The 21,523-nt window shown below is 39.7% G+C and overlaps 1 protein-coding gene across 1 annotated transcript in view; it reads right to left on the reverse strand.

Annotated features, from left to right (window-relative positions):
• The window catches only part of DOCK1 (dedicator of cytokinesis 1), a 304,390-nt gene extending 284,292 nt beyond the window's left edge, over positions 1-20,098 (reverse strand). The window contains exons 1-11 of the mRNA XM_009892748.1: positions 20,047-20,098; positions 19,510-19,593; positions 13,550-13,590; positions 11,459-11,514; positions 9,837-9,933; positions 6,488-6,636; positions 3,185-3,320; positions 1,815-1,972; positions 1,161-1,242; positions 604-739; positions 177-249 (exon numbers count right to left, since the gene is read on the reverse strand). Of these exons, the coding sequence (XP_009891050.1) occupies positions 177-249; positions 604-739; positions 1,161-1,242; positions 1,815-1,972; positions 3,185-3,320; positions 6,488-6,636; positions 9,837-9,933; positions 11,459-11,514; positions 13,550-13,590; positions 19,510-19,593; positions 20,047-20,098 (1,064 nt within the window). The remainder of the gene's footprint in view (positions 1-176; positions 250-603; positions 740-1,160; positions 1,243-1,814; positions 1,973-3,184; positions 3,321-6,487; positions 6,637-9,836; positions 9,934-11,458; positions 11,515-13,549; positions 13,591-19,509; positions 19,594-20,046) is intronic.
• Between the last annotated feature and the right edge of the window lie 1,425 nt (positions 20,099-21,523).

A 21,523-nucleotide genomic window follows, 5' to 3' on the forward strand; every position in this document is an offset into this window, starting at 1 on the left:
TTAGTAAGTACTACTCTAGATAAAATATCACACTGAAATAAATTGACTTCAGAACATCCACAGAACACTTCTTCCAATCAAGAGTTTAAAATGGTTTTGGTTTTCGTTTTTTCAAATGAAAGTTAAAATCCTAATTCTTTCACTTCTGCTTATTCTTTAAACTATGCCCTACTTACGGTTGAAATGGTATGAAGTGCTGTTTGTCCTCATCGTCAACTTTTCCATTAATTATGTCAGTAACATCCATTACTGAAAACAAAAATAAGTGTAACTGAATTAAGTGATGAACATGGGAAGAGGGATGCTGAGGGGATACCCGGGGAGATGGGAAGCAATGGTGACTCAGAAGAGGGACGGAGTTACCAACTGTGCAATTTCAGAATTTTCCTACAGGATAACATCATATGGCAAATAACCTTTGGCACCTCCAGCTAAATGCGAGTGATGAAGCTACAGTAAACTCTACAACACAGCAACCAGTCTCATTAACCTGGACCAGGGAACAATTCTGGGTTTATACAACCCCACGGGAGTTTCACCCACCCAAACTTTCTATGCAAGAATATGGTGCGATATAGACAGACACAGTGCACAGAGAGTTACCTGCTACTCCAAAAGGTCGCCGCAGCCCAGAGGTTAGTTTTCTTGTGTTGTTGTCCCTCAGCTCCATCCTGCCCACTCGCACAATCTGACAGACAAAGCTGATTTTTTCTCTTTTCAGGTCTTTGCTGCCCAGGTCCTAGAAATAGTAGTTTCTTCAGATTATTTCATAATAATTGAATTTCAAGTACCATTTTAGAAGGCCAAAGGTTTGCTGCTCAGAATTTGCCTTCCCCATGCAAGCCTGTAGCACCAGGGCAAACTGTTCTCAGAGTAAAGGAGAAAGGAATTTTTGTAAGTACTTAAATGTCTTATCTTGACTTCCGTGTAAATTAATTGCTTAGGAGGCCAAATCATTTCTCGTAAGTTAAAACTCGAAAGCGTTGAGAATTTTTAGTAGCCACTTATGAGAAATGTTTCATGTGAGCCTTCACCAGGATCATTACCTGCAGAGGTAACACCACACTGTTTACATACAGAACATTACATTCCTCAGTTATTCACAAGCTATGAAACAAGAGCTTTAAAATTTGCCAGCTGAACCAAGTGTGCACACTTACGGTGAATACCGCTCGAAGGTTATGCAATCTGTCTATATCTTTGGGGAGTCCACAGCTTGACCATCGCACCAAGTAGTTTTCACTGAAAGAACAATATTTTGAGGGCTTTTTGTTTAAAAGGCTTCCTTTAACATTAGCAGATACAATCAACTTGAGAATTTACAGACTATTTTAAACCCAAGCTACTTATCCTAAAGAAATTAATATTTACTTAGTGGAGAGCTGGCATTTCCCTTTGTGTACATCGTTTATAAAAAGAGAGCAACTCTTCAGCAAGAAAGTGTAAGAATTTCTTTAAGGAGGCAGGGAATGTAGAAACTGAACTCTGAGATTAGTGCCAAGGCTGCTGCTAAGTGGGGGCACACAGCTTTGCAGGTCTGTTCAAGGTCTCATTCAAGCTCTGCACTTGGGGAACCACAGGCACAGCACGATGAGAAACGGTGCGACCCTGAAACCTACCCATGGTGAAGGGACTTGTCTGATGCTGTGCTGAACACGATGATGAAGTGCTGCTGCACTGCTGCTTCCCAGATGACCCCGTCCTAGGCATTTCACAGAAATTTGACTTTCATAAGCCCTCTCATCCTGCAAAACTACCTCACTGCTATAACTGAGTAAGCACAGATTAGGGAGTACACCCAGGAGTACACTAACCTGATAAATTTTGATTCCAGTGGATCATACAGAGACATCAGTACTTCAGCATCTTCTCCTATTTTACAGACTACATTTTTCAAATTTACAAATAAAGCAAATGAAGGAGTGGCAGCAAACTTGGCTTGTCTGTTGATATCGATGTTCTGTTTCTGAGACTGTAATTCAATAACAGAAGAAATGTAAGTTCAACTTGTCCTAATGAATATCCAGCCACTATAAAATGTTTCTAAAACCTTTCAGATAGAAGAGGCGGGGTTTTCTGTTGGGTGTCTACTCCTGTGATCTTTGTTTGTATTAGGATTTACGACATATTGCATTTTCTGGATCAGTCTTGAAGTGCCACACCATAAGGAGAAAGAAAAAAAAAAAAAAAGAAGAGGGGAACAACAACAACAACAAAAAAAAACAAAAAAAAGAGAGATGTTCACACTTACTAAAAAGAAAGCTAAACAAATGGAGGAAAACATAGAGCCTCAAATATACCTGACCCAAAAAAAAAAAAAAAAAAGGAAGTTTGTTCTTTGCTTTTTCTGATGTTTTTCTGACAGGTCCAGACTGCCAAGAAAGAAAGGAGAAAACCCAATGCCATTCCTACAGGTTACCCACCCCTCAGACTTTAGCTCTCAAACTTTCCATAAACTACTTTATCTAGGCAGAAAGGAGGCATGCATATGGGACAAAAAGGAAACTGGCTGAGGCGGGAACAAAGAAACATCTTTGGATGCAAAAATTTAATAGTTTAAATCCCATTTAACCTAGTGTACTTTTACACCAAGTTTGGTAAGGGATACAGATGTGCGTATGGCCCATTACAACTCAATAGGACGCAGTAACTCATTAAGTCGCATTAACGCACTCATGAGCGACTCCTCAGGAATACCACGCTCCAGCAACTGCTGCTGACACGGGCAGGACTTCTTCCTTGTAAGGATAAGTATTTGCATTGTAAAGAAGCTGACTATTCAAAGTCTGAGAATGCCTTTAAATTTGCCCTCAGTATTTCAACAAACAAATTTTCAGGATTGGCATACAGAAATCATACAAACATAACGAGGACATTATTCTACTTGATTCTCAAAAATAAACCCTCGCAACAACCTAACATACAAACCTGCTACATGTGCATCTCTGCTACTAACCCACAAATGTGGTCGACATACTGAAATAGGTCTTACCCACAAATTCTACTAAGCCTTTTAAAGGATGAAAAAGACAATTAAACAGACGAAGACATGCCAAGTTCTTACAAAATGTTTAAGCCTGATAGCTCTTCATAAACATGTCAAATTTTTCATTACCAATGCTAAAAATAAGTCACCTAGTTTATAGTCTTATGTTTCAAAACTACAGTGCACAGTGTATCTCACTTTTTCCTCCTGTAGCCTCTCTTCAACTTGCTTGGAAGCGATTTCATGTGCTCTGAAAAGGCTAATCGTGCTGGTCTGCTCTGGGTCCAAAATATTGCCATCTTCATCTCTCACAACCAGATCTAAATCAAGAATTCTAAACAAACAAAAAAAGATGTTTGTGAACTAACAGTGCCCAAATAAATGCTTAAAAAAACCACCTGCCAATTGTTTAACATTTAAGTCATGCACACCTGACATAAGATTAAAAAAAAATTATTTGATACATGATAAAATGATTTAATATGTCAGCAAGCCCGGAGATAACCATCCCTGGCTGGAAGTCACTTTTTCCCACAGCACCAAAAGAACTGATGTAAATGAAATAGCAGAACAGCTGGAGAAGTCATTTCTTAAACGACTAAATTTGCAAGAGACTTTGTCCGCTCCTCTGATTCATCTGATAGTTTGAGCAAACAACCACAACAGTCACACCACATGCAAATTGGTCAGTTCATTTCAACCCACTCCGCATTCTCCCCCAAAGCAGGCGTATTCATGTTTTAGCAAAAACCGATGAGCTGTAAGGCATAAGTTGCTTCCCTTTAAGTAAAGCAAAAGCCAAATTTCTGTCAGCAGAGAGTTAACATCCATGATTACCTTCTGCAGAGAGGACGGTTTCTGCCATAATCTAATCCAGTCTTAGGAAAGACCTTTCACATTTTTCCACAATAGTTCTGGCAGCAGAACCAAGGATTAAAAAAGTATCATCTCTAGGTTGATCTGCATTTCTCTGCTTATCTTCCCTAAGACTGACCTCCTCACCTCCGCTTCAATACATGTGGGCCCTATTTTCTGCTTCTAACTCTGTAGTCACCTCTCACGATGGAGCTGCCGTAACTTTGGTTTTGAAATGCGTTTGATCAATGAGCTTAAATCATACTTGCAGTGTCTGATAAGCCAGACGGAGGTTCACAGTTTATCTGACAGCTCGTCCCCTTTGGACATGACCCACAACTACTTGAAAAGAAGAAGAGGAGCTGTGGCAGACGAAGACACGTTTCATGTACTTTTGGGATCACTCCTCGCCCCTCCCTGACAAGGGGGAAACCTGGAGGTTTGAAACAAAGCCTTGAGCGAGTCCAATTAATTGCACTGCCTTAATTCAAAGGTGGATGAAGATCACTCAAGCAAGCTGCAGAGTGCAGGCAGCAGCTTATTAAGAAGCACCTCCTAAGCTTTGTTCTGCAACTGGAACCAGTCATCACGGAACTCTCTTAAGCATCCCTGGACCATCAAGCTCCAGATGAGTTTTGTAGCGAGAAAGTGGCTTCATCATTGAAACCAAACAAAAAAGCAGCCAAAATCATCTTGCTCCTCCCTACTACTGTTTCCTGGACAGCAGCCACAGCAGGAGACACATCCCCTGGCCACTTGTATCAGAACCACCAGCCCTGAACAAACCAAAGCAGAGCCCTTCTGCGGAGGAAAAGGTAACTCAGGAATTCAGAGAAAAGATTAATCACTCAGCCTACTACACACCAACAGGACAAGAACGTTTCCACAGAGTGCCAAATAAACAGAAGCGAACACTCCTTTGATTTAATTTCTTTGTTTTATCCTTTAACTTGCAAATGATGCTTGGAAAAAAAAAAATTGAATTTTTTTCCTAAGTGTCCCAGTTACAGATTTTTGCAACTGAACAAAAAAAGTGTTTCCACAACAAAATTACCTGACCCAATTTCTGAAAAACATTAAAAATACAAATTCATAAGACCATTGCTACTTCCTCAGTTATTTTAACAACATGCAGTGAAATGGTCATCTTTATTTATAGAAAAAAACCCAAACTTATTTACAAATCAGTACTTCACAAAACAGGAAAAGTTAGGATATGATTAGATCAGAAAACATTCTTAGGACATAATGAATTCATTCTGTCTGGATATTGAAAACATCATTCGCGCTTATTTTAGACAAAAGTGAATGTATGACTACATTAGAAACATACGGGATCTTTCAGTTGTGAGTATTTACTCAGAAGTTCAAATTCACTTCCCTCCTGTACTCCACGGAGAATGTTCTGATCACTTAATTAGTCCATCGGAACATTATGAATATAAAGCACAGCACAAGATGTTCCATTGTATTTGAACGCTGAGCATCTGGAGGTTATTCAGAGTAACTTTAACCAACTCCTTAGCCAGATGGTAAAATACAGTAGCCAAACAAATAGTATCAACAACATCTGGTTAATTGTCTACTGAGGTACAACAGTTCGTATCTTGGATTATAAATGCTAATTACGGACTGAATGCAGTTACTGATGATTTTTTTTTTATTTTTTTTTTAAAATCACAGCTTTTGCTGATCAAGTGCATGAACAGAAATACTGCAAATTTGGCAGTTCTTAAGGAATAAAACACAAATAGCTGAAATCTGATGAGTTATTTACATCACAAGGGATTTAAAGATTGGCTCGCTGAAAACTTTTTCAGTCCCCAGGTGCGCAGAACTACAATGCTGTCTCTCAGTATTCAAAACACTCCTTCAAATAATTGCCTGATTGAAGAATAAGATGATTTCTCATTTTAAATCAAAATGGAAAGTCCTAACCATATAGACAACTTGCAACCTAAAACTTGGATTTAAAAAAAATTTGCTTAAATCCAGACCACTGTTTGGCGAGTTGATGCATCTGAATTACTAACGCAGCTAACGTATGCAACCTATACCGCTGACTTTCTTTTTGTTGGTGAATATTTCCTTCGTAATTTCCATTCTCTTCTGTTGAAAAGATATTTTCTTTTATTAAATCTGCCTGTTCATCTTCTGGTACAAGCTGGATACTACATAAGCAGAGGGACAATGAGCTAAACTATGCTTCTGAGCCAAATCCTTCAACATCACATTACAGCTAAGTGACTTCAGGGCACACGCAGCTGGTGGTGTTGAGAAGGCAACAACTGTTTACGCTGCAGAAGCAAGCAGAGTTTAAATCGTATTTTGAATGGAGACAATACTTGCAGTTTTCCATTGACCTTAAAAATGACAACTTCATACCAGTATCAAATTGATAGTATCATTAAGCAAGCGAGAGCGACATGGATTCTACTTTACTTATTATAACTTGTACTATACTTTAAAGATCCTGTATCAGCTTCATTCTTAATCTTGCTCTAACAGGACTATCCATATACTACTATTACATCTCCCTAAATACAGGAATAAAAGAATGCTGCAAGAAGTCATCAACAGCTAACGTGTATTACTCAAATCCATTTGGTTTTAGGCATAAACACTTGGAAAATATTGTTCACAAACCTGTTGCCATAATCAATTTTGGCAGTCACTTTCTTTTTCAGTTCTTTGAGCTCATCTTGGGGTAAGGTCCCAGAGAGTATTTGGGATCTCCACTCAATAAGATCATATATCATGTGCCGTACATTGCGAAACATTTCTCTGTTATCTTGCTGTTTGGAAGAAAAAGATGGGTAGAAGTTAGTTTTGAAGTCTACTGAGCATCTTTTAAATACATGTAATCAACGACAACTATAAAATACAAATTCAAAAGGGTGAGAGTCTACAATTAGGTCTAAAATAGCTCTTTCTATAGCACAGAACACTGAATACAAAGGGTCTTACACTCTATATATCTACATAAGTGTAAATGCCTGTGTTTATATTACCCTAAAACCCAGGTCATGCTGTATTCAGAACAAGCAATTCAAGGGAAAGATATTCTTTTCTTGGTTCACTGAGTAACTTTATGCAACAATACTCTATACTGAGTAGACCAGGACTAAAAATGGTGCATTATAACAGCAAGAGGCTCAAGTTCTGAAACACTCCATCTCCAACACATTACAGAATCCTTTCCCCCCCCTTAGTTAAACCTTCAGAACAACACTTTAAAATTCCTCGGTGTGCAAAGCCCAGTGCATCAGTCTCTTACGGGTCCACCAGTAACATCTGAAGGAAAGTGAAAAACCAGGAAAGCACTAAACCTTATAGGAAGTTAAATACCTTAATTGTTTACAAAGGCTGGAACTATGGATATTAAATACGGCACAGCAGCAGACACAAACTTTCCTTGGCAACATTCATCTAAGTTAGGACACAGGAAGATAAAGTCCCAGACTTACAATGGAAGAAACCTCTTTTCCAGAGCATTTTCTATATGCGTGCCCATACACACGTGCATTCGGAGACAAATGATCGAATCTTTAACCACAAAATAGAATTTAGCATGTTGGTTTAAACTGTGGTCAGTGCATACACACAACAATTTTAGCACAAACAAATAATCCTATGCAAAGCTGAAGTTGCAGAACAATGGCTTTTCTATTTTCTTTGTGAAAGATAACACTGAGACAAAGACAACATAGAGGTCCTGAATGCTTTGATCCTACCAGAAGCAGCATCTCTTACTGTCGGCATAACCCTCAAAATCGAAGCCATTAGTTCAAAACACTCTTAAAAAGAACACATCTTTCTAAACACCCCACATCAATGAATTATTCAGGCTATGCATAGCTATCTTTCATTCAGACTACACCCAGGCCTTATTTGACTGAAAACAACAGGAATAATTAAATTTAAATAATTAAAATAAAATTCTCTGCTTTGTATACAAGACAACAAAAAAACCTGCAGAAGGTGCAGGCAAAGGATATGACAACTCAGACTCAGGGAAAAAATACCTAACTGTGAAACTTAAAGACTTCAGTCTGTTCAGATTATCAAAAAGCTGACTTGATTATAGCGTGAGAACCTTCACAGAGAGAAAATACCCGTTATTAAAAGCTCTTTAATGTAGCAGAGAAAGACACAACAGGCACATATGGCCAAAAGCTAAATACAGACAAATCCAAATGGCAAAGAGGTTCATGATTTTCAATGCTGCAGGCAATCATAAACAAGTGAGATGGAGAACATGCCACGTCCTCTGCGATCTGCAAATCAGAACTGAATACCTATTCAATATTCAAACACAAATTACAAACTGAATAAAGGCATAAATGTGGTCATTTAATGACTTTTGATATACAAGATGTGGACAACATGAAACATCTCTCTAGTCTGCAGATTGACCCGCTTGAAACCGGCTACCACCAGTAAACCAAACCTCCCTTGAAAAGGCAATCCCAGTGCACCAGTGCTCTTTTTGGCAGTTAACCGCACGCAATTGAGCTAACAGATATCCTTCAGATACAAACCATAAACAAACTCATTAAGTGATCTACCTACACAGAGTAAAGCTGTAACAGGGACTGGAACCCTTTCTGCTACTGAGTTGAAGCCACTGGGAGCGTCACAGCTTGCCTCCTCTTGAAATCAAAATTACTAGCAAAGCGCTACAATATTGTTTAGCTGTTCATGTGTCTTCACGGAAATAAATGCATGAAAAATGATGTTAAATATTAACAGTTCATAGAATCATAGAATGGTTTAGGTTGGAAAAGACCTTGAAGACTATCGAGTTCCAACCCCCCTGCCAGACAGGGACACCTCCCACCAGACCAGGTTGCCCAAGGCCACCTCCAGCCTGGCCTTGAACACCTCCAGGGATGGGGCCTCAACAACCTCTCTGGGCAACCTGTGCCAGTGCCTCACCACCCTCACAGTGAAAAACTTCTTCCTAATGTTTAATCTAGACCTGCCCTCTTCCAGTTTGAAGCCATTCCCCCTGATCCTACCACTACAATTAGAACAAGTGATTCCCACATCAGGAGAATTTTATAATTACCTAAAAGTTACTGCTACAAAAAGCACAAGCAAGTCTTGGTGAGAAAACTTCTAACAACGTCTCTTGCTGCCCCTCCTTTCTTACTATACGTGCAGCACAACCAAGTCTTGTGCAGTTTTGCAAGTGGTATTTCTCTGACATTAAGCAGTATCAGATATCATACTCAGGATAACCCCCCCAAAAAGATATCAGGCTCAAAATGTAATCCTCACTGTCCTCAGCAGCACACAGCAGTGGATCCAAGGGCAAAGCTGTTCCCAGTGCCCTCTCTAGACTCTGCTCCTCCCAGTTTGCTTCTGCCTGCCTACTTCTTCCTTGCTCCTCAACACACTCCTCAACATGTGCTTGCAACTGAAGCATATGAAAATAAGCAGGCGTGTAACTTAAGGTCAGGACAAACTGGGAACAATCACCTTCAAGTACAAGAATACAGAGAGGTTAAAGGCGTACACTGATGATTTTTCAAAGGTTTAAGTTTACACTCCCAAATTCGACATCAGGTATTCAAGTTTTTCATAACAAAGATCAACAGCCTTAAAGAAATGAAGGAAGTTGTCTACAGATTTGGAAAAATCTAACATATACCTTAAAAACCTCATGTATTCTGTATAATAGTGCCCCATGAAAAAGGGGTCATAATTGCTCAACAATTTGTTTCTAGATCAAGGCAACACTGTAAAAACCCGTTTCTGCAGAAGACATGCACAGTATTTGAGAAAACACTGAAAGGAAACACTACTGAGATTTGTGCCTTAACACAGAAGATGCTAAATAGCTTTTCAGCATTAAAAGTAGCCTTTAGAAACAGCAACAGAAGTGAAATTCCATTAAAAGTTCCTTCATACTTGTCACTCTACCTTTCACAGCATCACTCTCTTCACAAACCATATACTGTTGTAAATGTTTTCTTAAGTTGATACTTACAACATATAATTGCCGCCATATTATAGACCACTCCCGCAGCGTTGTGGTAACCTCCTGAATCAAGGGGAGCTCACTGGGTATAACCGTCTCATGTTGTCTTGAAAGGATGAGGAAAGAATAGTTTGAATTGAGCGCTAGTTTTGTTAGCACAGCAGAATCATTTCTAAGAGGGAACTGTTCATTTTGAAAGACAATTTGATAATGACAGGGTTGAAAATACAAACACGTACAACAAATTTGTAAATTAAAAAAATGTATTATCAGATACAGGAGCAGCGATGTACACCAGTGACACAAAGGGTACTTCGGTGGGCTGAGACTCTGCTACTTCCCCCCTCCCTCCTTATTTCTAGACTGACATGATAAGGGTATCGATACACGGTTCGCCATACTATTTGTCGTTGAGATACTCATTTCACAAGAAGCAATCAAGATGACAGCCAGACATGCACAACTTCCAATGCCATGATACTAACGCACTTTTTTTTAAAAAAAAAAAAATATTGGTCTTGCAAAGGAAAATTAAGCATGCAAGTCATTACCATTAAGTTTCTGTACAACTCGTTTTAAAATTATGTGCCATGAAAGTAAGAAACAACAGCTAGATCTTTTAATATTTCAGAAGTAGGGTACTTAAAGGTAGTTTTGTAATCAGCAAGAAAGATGTCATTATGCAGCAATCTCATGATTAGTAGTTTTAACATTTACATATTTAACAGTGTATAAAAATAAATCGGGCACAAAGGACTAAAATATTTTAATCCTGTTTCACTCCATTTCATACCTGGCTAATTATTTATTAATTTCAGTCCACATTTTTTTCTGAGGTTTGGGGTTGGGTTTTTTCCCCCCATTTAACTACACTTTTGTATCAATTTTATGAACTTTTACATGCATGCCCAGAAATGCTTATTTTATATATAAAGATCTGAACTTCAACAGCTGTTAAATAACAAAAAAACCAGCCCAAACTATTTAGTGTCACACACATCAGGCAAGGGAGCAGGAAAAAAATCACAAAATGAACAATTAGACAGAACAACTCGGTAAGGCAGAAAACAATGCCTGGATAATGGCTTTCAGCGAGGAGTCCAGTCTACAAGATTTACTGAAGAGGGAATTCAGAAATTACTTAAATTTCATCTGCATAAAAGCAAGGTATCTCATATCAAAGGCCTTTTTTAATATACCAGGCAGAAGCCATAAGACTCAAGGGCTGGAAGATAAAAAAATTGAGAAAACTGAAATTAGAACGACAGCAACGGGCAGGGAGTGGAGGAAGTTAATTTAGGTAATTATCAATCTAGAGAAAAAAGTTATAACAAAAACAGTAAAATATTAATTCTTCTGAAACATTTACATTAATACAGAGAGGGTTGTGCTTTAGCTCAACTATATGACGATACAACTAAGGACGGTACTAGCCAGAAGCACTGCTGATGACAGCGCCTTCAAACCTGAAGCGAGTTACCAATTTAAAACATTTTCAAAAAGAAACACACCCATTTTCATCATCGGCTCATTAAATAACTGGAAATGAGTGTAAGTTACTTGATAATAAACCAAAATTACATTGACACAAATAGGTAAATGGATTTTCATTATTTTCAAATCAAACTTACCCTTTGCCTTCAACTATTGCTTCCTTAAGGTGTATATATGAGGCAGGAAATATGCCCTTTGAGAGGGAGGGAGGGAGAGGAAAAAAATATTTTCAATAACCAGTTGCACACAGCATTTTACCTATCAGCTAAAAACATGCCGAGACACACTGCCAGGCCTTCCGAGCCATTCACATCCTCTTAAACATCAGAATATTCATGTTGTGGTGTTCTGATTTCTTTTAACGCACATTTACATTCTGTATGGCATGTCCTATCGAGAAGGTGTTATTGTAACCTTAGCAAATACAGAGTCAGTGTTTTTAAACGTATCTTCACAATACCAGAGAAAACAACAGCGATACCCTGTCACAACCGGCCCCACAAAGAAAGGGATGTTTCCTCCCCGGTTCAAGGTACAGCTTGCCACGATTCTCCACATCCCTGGATGATTACATACAGCTGCAAATTAAACCAGCCTTGCTTTTGAAAGCATGCAAGACAGGCCATTTTAAATAGATCTACTCCAAAATGACATTCTGCGCATAATCCAGGTCTGCTGCTTGCTCCTCCTCACATCTAACCAAGCTTTCTTACCCTGCTATAACATGCTGCTTCTGTTCCCAAAGTGTTTTCTCCAGTGTTTCCGGGCTTCCAGTTAAAATAAACACTGCGTGAGAACGGGCAGTCTACGGAGCTGCCTTGCCGCGAAATAAACAGGCACATGGATGCGCTAAACACGCACATCCTGCATTGCAAACCATAGCACACAGGCTATAGATAACGTAGTGTCTTCGACCACCAACCTACCATCAGCGCTACAACCCAAAAACCTCTTCAACAGACAGTACCGCAAAAGGCCAGTACTGCTTTGCTGAAACAATGTGCTAAATTAATCTCAAGATTCCAGAAATATAGTAGTAGTTTCAAAATAGCGTAAGCTCGTATTAAAAAAATAATTAAAGTCGAGAAAAAACGTTCCTTCACCTCACCCTTTGAGGCAGTAGTTCAGTTTTCATTTGGGAATGTAAAAATAGAAATTCTTAGAAAGCCACAGAAATCGAGGGCGGGGGGGATGCAAGTGTGTCTTTTAGCGCCAGTAAAAAAAAAACAACTACATTTAGAGGAGGTCAGACAAATGCAGCGACACGCGGAATTAATTTAAGCCAAGAAGAATGCATAACTGCTTCTTAGGCTGTACAAGGCATGTTCGCGAAATATGGTTCATAAGAAATTTAGCGTATTTCCAAAAAAAAGAAAATATCAAAATAGAATAGAAAAACCACAGAACCGTTCCTGGTTAGGAAATGGGTGGGACGAACCACACAACGGGGCTCTGTGCTTTTAGACACGCACACGCAACGCAAAATGCACCTCTGTAGGCAAACATTACGTTTGACATGTTTTACTTTAAGTGAAAAAAGAAGCAAAACCAAAGGTCGTTTAATTCTGGCTAATTACTACTATAAAGTAAAACGCTAAAAATATAAAACACAATGTTATAAACTGTATTTGTGCTGTTTCCTTCCTTTTTATTTCAGAAAGGCTGCTATAGGCAGCACACCGAGAGCCGAACAGCTAGGCAAAATTACACTGCAGAAGATTACTCCCCCTCTCGCAGAGAACTACTTGAAATCACAATGCAGATCTCCGTATCGCTTTCCGAGATGCAATTGTGTTTTACAAGTAATACGTTATTTAACAGACAGTGAAGCAAAGTGTCAGCCTCTAAACAGATCAACTAGAACATAAAGTTCTGAACTTTTTACTGAGGCAAAGGCTCTGGTACACCAGTTACTGCAGAAAAGAAGCTGATGCACATCAAGCCATCTATAGTGACTGTATGTACATAAAGCCTTAAATTGCAAAAGTTAAATTGCATCTCAGCTTTTAGGCCTTGCTAAAGTAAGTTTCAGTTAACTTGAAAAATTCCCCACTTACTACAGGTTGAGACTACACACCAGCAGTACTGGAGAGCAGCAAGCACAGGGTGAATCGCTCCCATGCAGTACCATAATACAAACCCAAAATCTCCGTTGTAACAACACACCCAATGCCATAATACATCTCTGTCCAAGAGAAAAATGAGCGCTCCGCTCTGGGAGGACTTACCTTCTTGGATTTTTTTCGTAGTGTATAACCTCTGTACCAACCTAGAAGGAAAAAAGGGAAAACGAATTAAGAAGTTCATTTATGTCACCTACCAGCTGTTCCATCTCAGCTCAAGAGCACCTTAGCGTGGTTTCCGATCATGCTTCGCCCCTGCCAACATGTACACGCACATCCCACCTGAATGTAAATTCTCTACAGAATTAGTATCCTGGCTAAAACAGGTCCTCTTGGAAGCTATAGAAATCAGAACGATGATCATCAAACTGATGGAGAAGACTACGTGACAGAGATGGCATTTTACACCATGCATTTAATTGTCATTCATTTCATTTCAATTAGTAATTTACCAACGTAAACACACCAACTTCAGAGCATTAGCTTTACAAAGATGTACTGTTTGACCAGTTTGATTTTAAAACCTATTTAAGTTTCACAAATGCAAGTTCTGAAATGTAGGTCCGCTGTTTGTCAAGCTCAGCAGAAAACAAGAATACTTTGGGATTTAGGATTCACACATCAAAATATAAAAGCGAGGAGCCCCGCAGCCCTAATTCAGCAAACTCCCACCCCGCAGCAGCCCCGACGCCGCAGTATTATTCTGCCTGTGCCGTACTCCCAGGCAGGTGGCCGTGCCTGGAAAACTGGGAGGCAATGTCCCATTTATGGTGCCGCCAGTTCACGACACATCTGCAAGTAATCACCATTACAGCTTTTAGTGTTTCTCCAGCCATCCCATTTTAGTGCGACTGGATAATCAAAGCAAAAACAAAACCCTACAAACTACAGTCGTTTTGCCTCATGGAAGATACCATGCCAGAGAAAGGAGGCGAGATCTGCGCGTATCGCCCTCCATTCGGTGCCAGCTCGCTCATACGCTTGCACTGGGGCTATTTCGTATTTCAGTTTGTCTGTGCCATGGTTCGCTCGCTCCTTCCTGCTCAGCATCCCCGGGAACACCCAGGGTGACCAGAGCTGCCCTCCGCTGCTTTTGGAAGACTGAGCCTGGGTGCTCTACCCGCCCTCCCCGACTCCAGCCCTGCAAACAGCAAAGCATCCCGCTCCAGAGACCAACACGGGTGTCACAAAGCAGACCTGGGGAAAAAAAAAACCAAAAATCTACAGTCCCACTCCTGATAACAACTAGCGCAGGAAGAAAATTCAAGTTAGACAGCACATGCTGATAAATTCATTATCTAACTCTGGGACTAGAAATACAAATTAAAGTCTCAGGCACACAGGATTTTTCAGTCTACTCTCCAATAGCAAAAAGGTACAATGATTCATCATCGTCACACTGCACTAGAAGCCTCTGTGATCACTTGGGCATGGTTAGTGCCATCTTCTTTAACCTGGTGCCTACAACCATCACAGTTCCCTTCCCTACAGAGGATGCAATGGCCTCACATCTCGTGTCTCCACTGCTTTCAGTGAATATCAGTGAAATACTGTTGCTGAAACGACCACGCACAGCTTCTGGCTCAGGTGCAGAGAGGGCAAAGCATTTCTGCTAGCACTTGCTCCACTGGCTGAACTCTACGCACAGATTTCAATCCTATTAAAGAACTGAATTCCCTCAGTTTTATATGAAAAACCCATATATGAACTTCATTTTGAAGTTCTGAAGTTTAAACTGTTAAACACCATAACTCTGATCAAATGCACTGCACAAACTAAAGGACATCAACCATATCATCTCTGCCATCTCTCTTCTCCCATCCCATCTTCAGCGCTGCTGTCTCCCATCCCATCTTCAGCGCGATGTCCTGCTGACTCAGGACATCGTGCTGCACCTGCAGATTAAAAAGCCACGGAGCAAAGAAAGCTCCTCACCGCTGAACCTCTGCTTTCTGAAGCTTTGCAGCGAGCAGTAAGAACTACAAGAGACTGCAGATAAGAAAGGAGCCGAAATCTGCCTTGGAGAACTGGTTGCACTCCTGCTCATTGCAGAGGTCCTGAAGCAGCCAGGCAAGTCCAACCAGGCTCTTCACTGGCAGCCACCACCTAAGTGTTCTTCTCACTGGGCAGCAAGCCTGTGGCTATGCAACGGGGAGCCTAATTTTCAAGGAGAACTAACTCTCAAGTGATTCAACTGGAAGCACCGAGTCTTGCCATGAACACGCACACATAAAGGCAATGTAATTTAAATCACAGAATGGGTTGGGTTGGAAGGGACCTTAAAGATCATCTAGTTCCAATCAACTACCCAAGACATAAAAACTACTGAATTTCTTAGTTCCTCATAAGTTCCTCCTGTAAGACGAGGGCAGCTCTCCTCCACGCACACAGGCACTACAAAAGCAACCAAGTCCCTCACAAACATGAATTAGAGCAATTAAGGGCTCAAAATTGTGATTTTTCCTCAAACCATAATAAACAGTTTGGTGTCAGACACTGGACAACAGAAACACAAGTACAGTATAGGTTCTGCTTCAGGTGAGCGAGATCTAGTTCTCCACACCAAAAAAGCACGGGGGAGAGGGATGCGCAAACACCTGTGCTTGTTAACGACATTAAGAAGGTATCCTAACATACCCATCCGCCTATGTCATGGCCCTGCCTAACTTTAGCTCCTGATTTTGTAACCTCTGCATTTTTGAGTTTTACAGATCATGAAAAAAATGGATGAAAAACCCAAAGCCTGAGGGCAGAGAGGGCAAACACCTGACGTCCAACACTTCCCTGGAGCAGAGAGCACAAAGCTCCAGATCTTCCTCACTCTCTTCACGGCCAATTCCCTTTCAGACAAAACACCAGCAAGAAGAAAACGGGCTGATGCCATCAACATTTTTCTAAAGTGACCTGGACTTTTAAGTGGCTTACTGATGGTTTCTCACCTCTCCCTTAAATATTATGGGATATAATGGCTGGAAATACACATCCACATAAGTGTCCAATTAAGAAACGGGACCAATGAAATATTTGTGCAACTGTTAAAGCTAAAAAAGACACTCAAAGGGAAAAATTTTACTGTTGTTTCTCTTGTTCTTGAACTTACTACACAGCTACCCACATAAGGTACTTGCTGCATTTAAAAAAAAAAAAAAAAAAGAACAAACCACAAAAGCTGCAACCAACAACTAAACATTCCCACAGTATCAGGAATAAGTTATTTGAAAATACTTATTTGAGAATCCAAACTCCCTTCCCACAGCAGCGCTAGAAATGAACTACTGTTCAAACATGCAAGCGTGGTTTTGAGGCTAATTTACTGTTATATTTAATAGCTATTCACCTTAATAAGCCATATTTATTGATTATATGTTCTGTTTGCCCATTCCATCAAATAACGTAAAGAAACAGAATTAAGAAAATAAAGATCAGGTAAGTACTAATTCAGAATGTGGCAAATATTTGTTTTGGGATATCTGCTATGAAATACAATCCTTGCAAGAGGAAGGATATTTATGAAGTCCAACAGCTTTGCTGTTTGGCTTTTCCTGTAAGGCTCGCATTAGGAGAGAGAGGAAGCCTTCTAACTGAAAAATAAAATTGTCTGCAATTCTACCTGAAAGAAAAAAAAAAAATATTAATTCGACTTTCATGATCAATTATTCTAGAAAGTAGCTTTTAAACACTGAGATTTAACAGTGAAATTTGCGCATTCATTTCCAATCTCCTAACTCCTATAAAAACACAGGCTGTTTGCAACAAGACTCCAACTTTAAAGGATCTGCACAATGAATTATTTGTACAAACGTGTTCTTCCATTTCAGAGAAAAATTAATGATTTCTTTGATTAAAACTTAAAATACTAAAATGTTGCAGCAATAAAAACAAATTCCAAAATAAATTCTACATATAGATAAAAAAATAAATAATATTTTAAACACAGAAGCAAAGTCCATCTTCACAATCCATTGCAGTAGCAACACGAAATCCTATTAAAACCTCCCTGTCCTTAAAACAGGCCTCCTAGACTACGCATCTGAGACCCAGCCCTCCCAACTTCCCAGCCTCTCTCGCCTGCAGAGAGAAGCCCAACTGAGCAAAGACTTACCATATGATTTTCTTTACAACAAAGTGGATTCGGCAGGGGGAGGAACCCAACTACAATCCATCACTTCAAACACCACGAACACATGTAAGTCTCCAAAACTACTCCTAACTTAAGAATTATGGCAGAAAACTATTTTAGAGGAGTAACAATTCTACAGTAGGATGCCAAGAGCAGAATACGTAATACAGCAGATATCAATGGAAGAAGCCAATTTTTTTACCCACAATCTTAAAAACAGGGAAAGGGGTTAGACCTTTGAGAAGCACAATCACATCCTGAGCAAAAAGGCATAACTGATTCTTCAAACAGCTTTTCTGTCCCATGCTCGTATTATTAGCAGGCTTTTCTTCAGACTGGCCCATTCCACCGCAGCCGAACACAACTGTGACACAGACAGGAGCGATGGGAGGCAAGTTCCCAAACACACACCTGGACGTTCGTGCAGATGCTACGAAACTTCCTGGGGCACAATCTACACAAGTTTTGTATAGAGGAACTTGGAGATCAAAAAGCTTAAATAATTACCTAATAATGGCAACTCTGTGAACAAGAGAGATAAGAATTATGGCATCTCATTTCCCATCACAGCAGGTATGTAATGACTAATCATTGTATAAAATGTTTGGAAGAACATTAACTTATTTGTATTTCTTTCACCGTTAACTCATCCCACGTGCTTGAAACCTAACAATGATGAGAGTGCAAAGGGCTTTCTATTATTCAAGTCCAGGGGAAGAGTGAGTCATCTCCACTGTCCCACTTAGTTGGCAGCAGTCATGATTTGACATGGTTTCACATACCCTATTCAGGATTCAAAGCTTCTCCCACATTCATTAAAGAAATCTATTTATATATAAAAGTACAAAGCAGCACAATATTTAAAGCATTCAATTTGCATTTAAAATTTTTGCTTTATTAGATTTTTATTAAAGCACATAATGTCAGGTAACGGAAAGATTACTTTGCTAAGAGTCCAACTCGGCATTGCAGCAGCAAGCTGAGCTCTGAACGAAAACGCCAGCCTAGGAACAGGGAGAAAACTCATTTGCACAGTGATGAGTAGAGCTTGTTACCTTTGTTGAACGAGTACTTTTTGTTTCAGTAAATATAACAATAAAAAAAACTATTAAGCCAATATCTAAAACAAATGTATCGCACAGATGTACCAAAAGACCAATGTATAGAGAAACAAATTAAATCAATGTATTACAGTAAATCACATTTCTGCAAAACAATAAGCGTTACAATATTTTAAACAAACACAGTTTAGTTCCATGTTACTTATACCTTTCCAAACTGCAGCATGCTATAAAATTTAAATACAAGTATGTAATGAAAGACCTCTATTTCACTTGGCTCAGTACTGGATCAAGCAAGAGCTGAAAAGTGTTATGACAATTTTCACATTCTGTTGATTATCAAACTCAGCATTCAAATTCCCTTTTACATGGATCAAGGAGGAAAGATTTCGGTATATGTAATGTTTCTACAGCTTCCTATCAAAACAAGCAAAGCATCTGAAAAGCCTCAAATCAGTCCATGGCACTGGAACACACGTATCCATCTTATAAGAGAGACATAAATAATTTAGGACCCAGGTGACTTTCAAATTCAGATTAAACTTCTTTTAGCAGCAGTCTTTTGCATTACTCGAGGGTATCCAAAAAGCATCTACCATTTCTCTAATGTAGGATAGATGCTACAATTGATCCATACAAATAAAGCTGTGCGAACATCCATCTTCCACAGAAAAGGAAATAGTTATTCACCAGGTATCGACCACATGCATCTTCATTCACATCTAGCATTGGTTAATTCTGTGTTCATTAGAAATAATGTGTTTTGTCCTTCGGCAAGAAAGCAAGTCATTCGTCACCCGATAACACGAGAAGATAAAGTCACAAACAGAAAAGTAATGCAACTGCAAACTCAATGTTTTTAACTGCAGCTTTTGCCAGCTTACCTTCATAGGTTTCTAATATGTGCACGGTGTCGCCTATCTGTAAGGAAAGTTCGTCTGGACCCCTCGCGTCGTAGTTGTAGAGAGCTGGAAAGAGGAAACACGGCTATCAGCACATGTAACTTCCAGGATTTTTCTTTCTCCACAAGCTATCAGCACATGTAGGACAACCTAACTTCCAGGATTTTTCTTTCTCCACAAAATTGTTTTTCTTTCTCACAGTTGCCATTCTTAACCTTCTTATAAAGGATTTTGTAAAAACAAAATTTGCAAAAATTTGGCCAAGTCCTTTAATCCACTAATATTTCCACTTATAACAAATCTCAAAAAGCCGCGAGTCCACTTTCTAAAGATAGTCCCTCGCTTCATTTATAATTATTCGCTTCTTCATAACAAAACATTCAATTTTTTTTGTTGGACTCGTCTGTCTTCCAGCACTTTGTGTCAATTTTATGCAGTTCTGTAATGAACTGCACTGTCTTCCACTGTCAGCTCAACATGCAGAAAACCTACAAAGTGTCTTTAGAAAACTCGAATTACCACCACTAATATTAAAGAACGATTTCTCAGTCACTTCATCAATTTCCTGCATGCACGCATATATATAAAAACAACATGATTTCAGAATTCCCAAGTGCCAGAGGCAACTGCATCAACCTACTGTATTCATGGGAGAGACCAGTCCTATCCCTCGTTTTACAGTATAATCAAGTTATCATATTTTGCTCATCAGCAAGCCCTGACGGCATCCTCAACCTGCATCACCACCACAGTCTCCAAATTCACCAAATATATTTGTTTTCACCAATATTCCTGAGTGCCTCCAGTCACAAGCAAGGTGAGGAGAGACAAAGTGAAAACCACTTCCCTTTCCAGTGGTGAATTCGGAGAAAGCCTGGAGTCCTACCATCCAGGATAAGCAGCCAGAGGCGCAACACACGAGGTGTGAAGGACCCTCACGTTACACACAGCTGGCGTCAATACTGGAGACCTAAAGGAGGGCAGAAAGGATTCTAGACTGAGGGAAATACTCAGATTTCTTTAGACGCACCAAAACAGCAAATCTCACAGCTGTGTATATTCCAAAAGTGACTTCCTCGGTGGTCATGAGTCCCAGCTCAACCCTTGGAAGACAGTCTGCTCATCACTGCCCCCAGACCAGTGGTCGGCCTCCACCCGTGCCCACCCACATCAATTTTCCTTGAAGGAGGACTGGATGACCACCTTCAGCTGGCGATGAAGTCAACTGCAAAACACCACTGCTGCAAGCAGCTGCTGGAAGCGGCTCCTGCCTCACGGCCCCGGCCCCGCAGGCTGCCCACGCTCAGCCAGACTTCACTCGTGGCCAGGGAGCAACTTTGGAGAGAACAAAACCTGTTTTGCTTTGAAAAAACAGTAGCCAGGTATATACTGCCAGAGATGATTCAAATGGGAAAGATGCATTACCTCACTCACCAAAGAAATTACATCATAACCAGTAAATAGAAACCACAGAGGCGTTTTTTGGTTTTTAAAGAACTGGCTGATAAGAAAGCAGAATTCTTGAGAACTGCTATCTTCAGAAGATAATCAACTATAACCAAAAATAAGTAATTCAAAGACCACTCTTCCCCACCCTTCTCCAAAGAAAGTCTGGAAACTCTGAGCACTGAGATCAGCAATGCCCAGAAATTTATCTGACAAATAATGCTGCAAACTAGGTTTGGTTGGAAAAAAAAAATATTTATAATCTGAAAATCAAAACAGTTATGACTCCTAAAACTAGATTTTTACATTTCATATGGAGCAAACTCTCTGTAAGAAATGAAATCTTTGAATACCAAGTAGGGTCCTTGTGACCAAAGGCAGCGACTCCAGTATTTCACAAGACTGAAGTTAATGAACTATACTCAAGGTGGACCCACACTTGAGTATACTCAAGTATACACATACATACACACTGCATGGTTCTGCACCTGCAGTTCCTCCCTCTATGAGGTTACCAAGTTTAAAGGCATTTTATCCAGTATTCTTAACA

Source organism: Charadrius vociferus, unplaced genomic scaffold (assembly GCF_000708025.1).
Source record: "Charadrius vociferus isolate BGI_N301 unplaced genomic scaffold, ASM70802v2 scaffold38, whole genome shotgun sequence".
NCBI lineage: Eukaryota > Metazoa > Chordata > Aves > Charadriiformes > Charadriidae > Charadrius > Charadrius vociferus.